This window comes from Echinops telfairi, unplaced genomic scaffold (assembly GCF_000313985.2).
Source record: "Echinops telfairi isolate 266 unplaced genomic scaffold, ASM31398v2 ScPeMD7_7441;HRSCAF=8479, whole genome shotgun sequence".
Lineage (NCBI taxonomy): Eukaryota > Metazoa > Chordata > Mammalia > Afrosoricida > Tenrecidae > Echinops > Echinops telfairi.
This window is the reverse complement of record NW_022111341.1, coordinates 630,900-632,769: the sequence shown is the minus strand read 5'-3', so window position 1 is coordinate 632,769 and position 1,870 is coordinate 630,900. Positions and strand designations below refer to the sequence as shown.

Genomic DNA, 1,870 nt, shown 5'->3' with positions numbered 1-1,870 from the left:
CCGAAGATCTTATAGCATGTGCTCTGTTTTTCTTCCCTAGGGAATGTATATCCCAGATCTCCGGTAGTACTCCGGTACCTCCTGAGAGTGCAGTTCCAACTTTGAACATTGTGAAGGACCACCAGCCCGGTGACCTGTGGGCCCGGATGCACGTTTCATCCATGGAATATGCTGCAGGAGACATCACCCACAAAGGAAGGAAAAAAGACAAAGCTCGAGTGAGAGAACTGCTTCAAGGCCTTGCGTTTTCTGGTGACTCAGATTTGGAGGAAGAAAATGACCCTGAAACCCAGCAGTGTCAGAAGAAGCTAAAGATGTCAAGTGTCCCAGAGAAGAACTGGACCAAAAGAGACATTCATCCTAGCTTCCCAAGCTGGTCAGCACTGGATTCTGGACTTTTGAATCTCAAGCATGAGAAGTTGAACCCAATCGAGCTCTTTGAATTGTTTTTTGATGATGACACTTTCAATTTGATTGTCAGTGAAACCAATAATTATGCTTCTCAGAAAAATGTCAACTTGGAAGTCACAGTCCCAGAAATGAAATGTGTGTTTGGTGTCCTGCTTTTGAGTGGATTTGTAAGACATCCTAGAAGAGGGATATACTGGGAAATCTCTGATACCGATCAGAATCTGGTTAGGGCTGCAATTAGAAGGGACAGATTTGAATTGATCTTCTCATATCTACATTTTGCAGATAATAGCCACTTGGACCAAAAAGATGCATTTACAAAATTGAGGCCTCTCATAAAGCAGATGAATAAAAACTTCCTCATGTACGCACCCCTGGAAGAACACTATAGCTTTGGGAAGTCCATGTGTGAATGCTTTGATAGTGACCAGTTTCTGAATGGAAAGCCTATTAGGATTGGCTATAAAATTTGGTGCGGTACCACCACAAAGGGCTATCTGGTTTGGTTTGAGCCCTATCAAGAAGAATCAGCTGTGAAGGCAGATCAACATCTTGATCTTGGTTTAGGTGGGAATCTAGTGATGACCTTTGCTGATGTTCTTTTAGAGAGAGGTCCATATCCTTATCACCTCTGTTTTGATAGCTTCTTTACAAGCGTCAAATTGGTATCAGCCTTGAAGAAGAAGGGCCTGAGAGCAACAGGAGCAATTCGTGAAAACAGGACTGAACAGTGTCCTCTTATGAGCACAGAACACATGAAAAGAATGAGGAAGGGTTATTTTGATTTCCAAGTAGAAGAAAATGATGAGATCATCTTGTGTCGTTGGCATGGTGATGGTATAATCAGCTTGTGCTCCAGCGCTATAGGCATAGAGCCAGTGAATGAAATAAACTGTTATTTTGCTGGTGGTGAAGAGAGCCTTCAGATCCATCAGCCTTCCATGATGAAACTGTATGATGAATGCAGGGCAGGTGTAGCTAAAATGGATCAAGTAATTTCCAAATACAGAGTGAGAATAAGAAGCAAGAAATGGTACTCAGTTTTAGTAAACTATATGATTGATGCAGCAATGAGCAATGCCTGGCACCTACACCGAATCTGTAACCCAGGTGCTTCTCTAGACCTCTTGGATTTTTGGAGATGCGTCGCACATTTCTACTTGGAGCACAATGCTAATCTGTCCGACAAAGGCAGGTGACGTGGACATAATGCAGAGTTCAGCAAGTTGCAGAAAAGCTTAACTACATATTTGATTGTATATTCCAAAACGAATCTGGTGCCTGTAAAATCAAGGATTGTTATAACAAGTCATGTTAGAGAATTATCTGTAAAAATGTTGAATTCCAGTTGTACCTTTTTCTATGTCCAATTTTGTTGTCAGACATGGAAAACCATTTATTTGTTGAATTGATTATTTTATGCATTTACAGAATGGACCCTGCCTTTTTTTTTTTTTTT

The 1,870-nt window shown here is 41.1% G+C and overlaps 1 protein-coding gene across 1 annotated transcript in view; it reads left to right on the top strand.

Moving 5' to 3' along the window:
- The window catches only part of PGBD1 (piggyBac transposable element derived 1), a 24,797-nt gene extending 22,958 nt beyond the window's left edge, over positions 1–1,839 (top strand). Inside the window, exon 7 of the mRNA XM_004717412.3 lies at positions 41–1,839. Within this exon, the coding sequence (XP_004717469.3) occupies positions 41–1,610 (1,570 nt within the window). The 3' untranslated portion in view covers positions 1,611–1,839. The remainder of the gene's footprint in view (positions 1–40) is intronic.
- Positions 1,840–1,870: the final 31 nt, after the last annotated feature.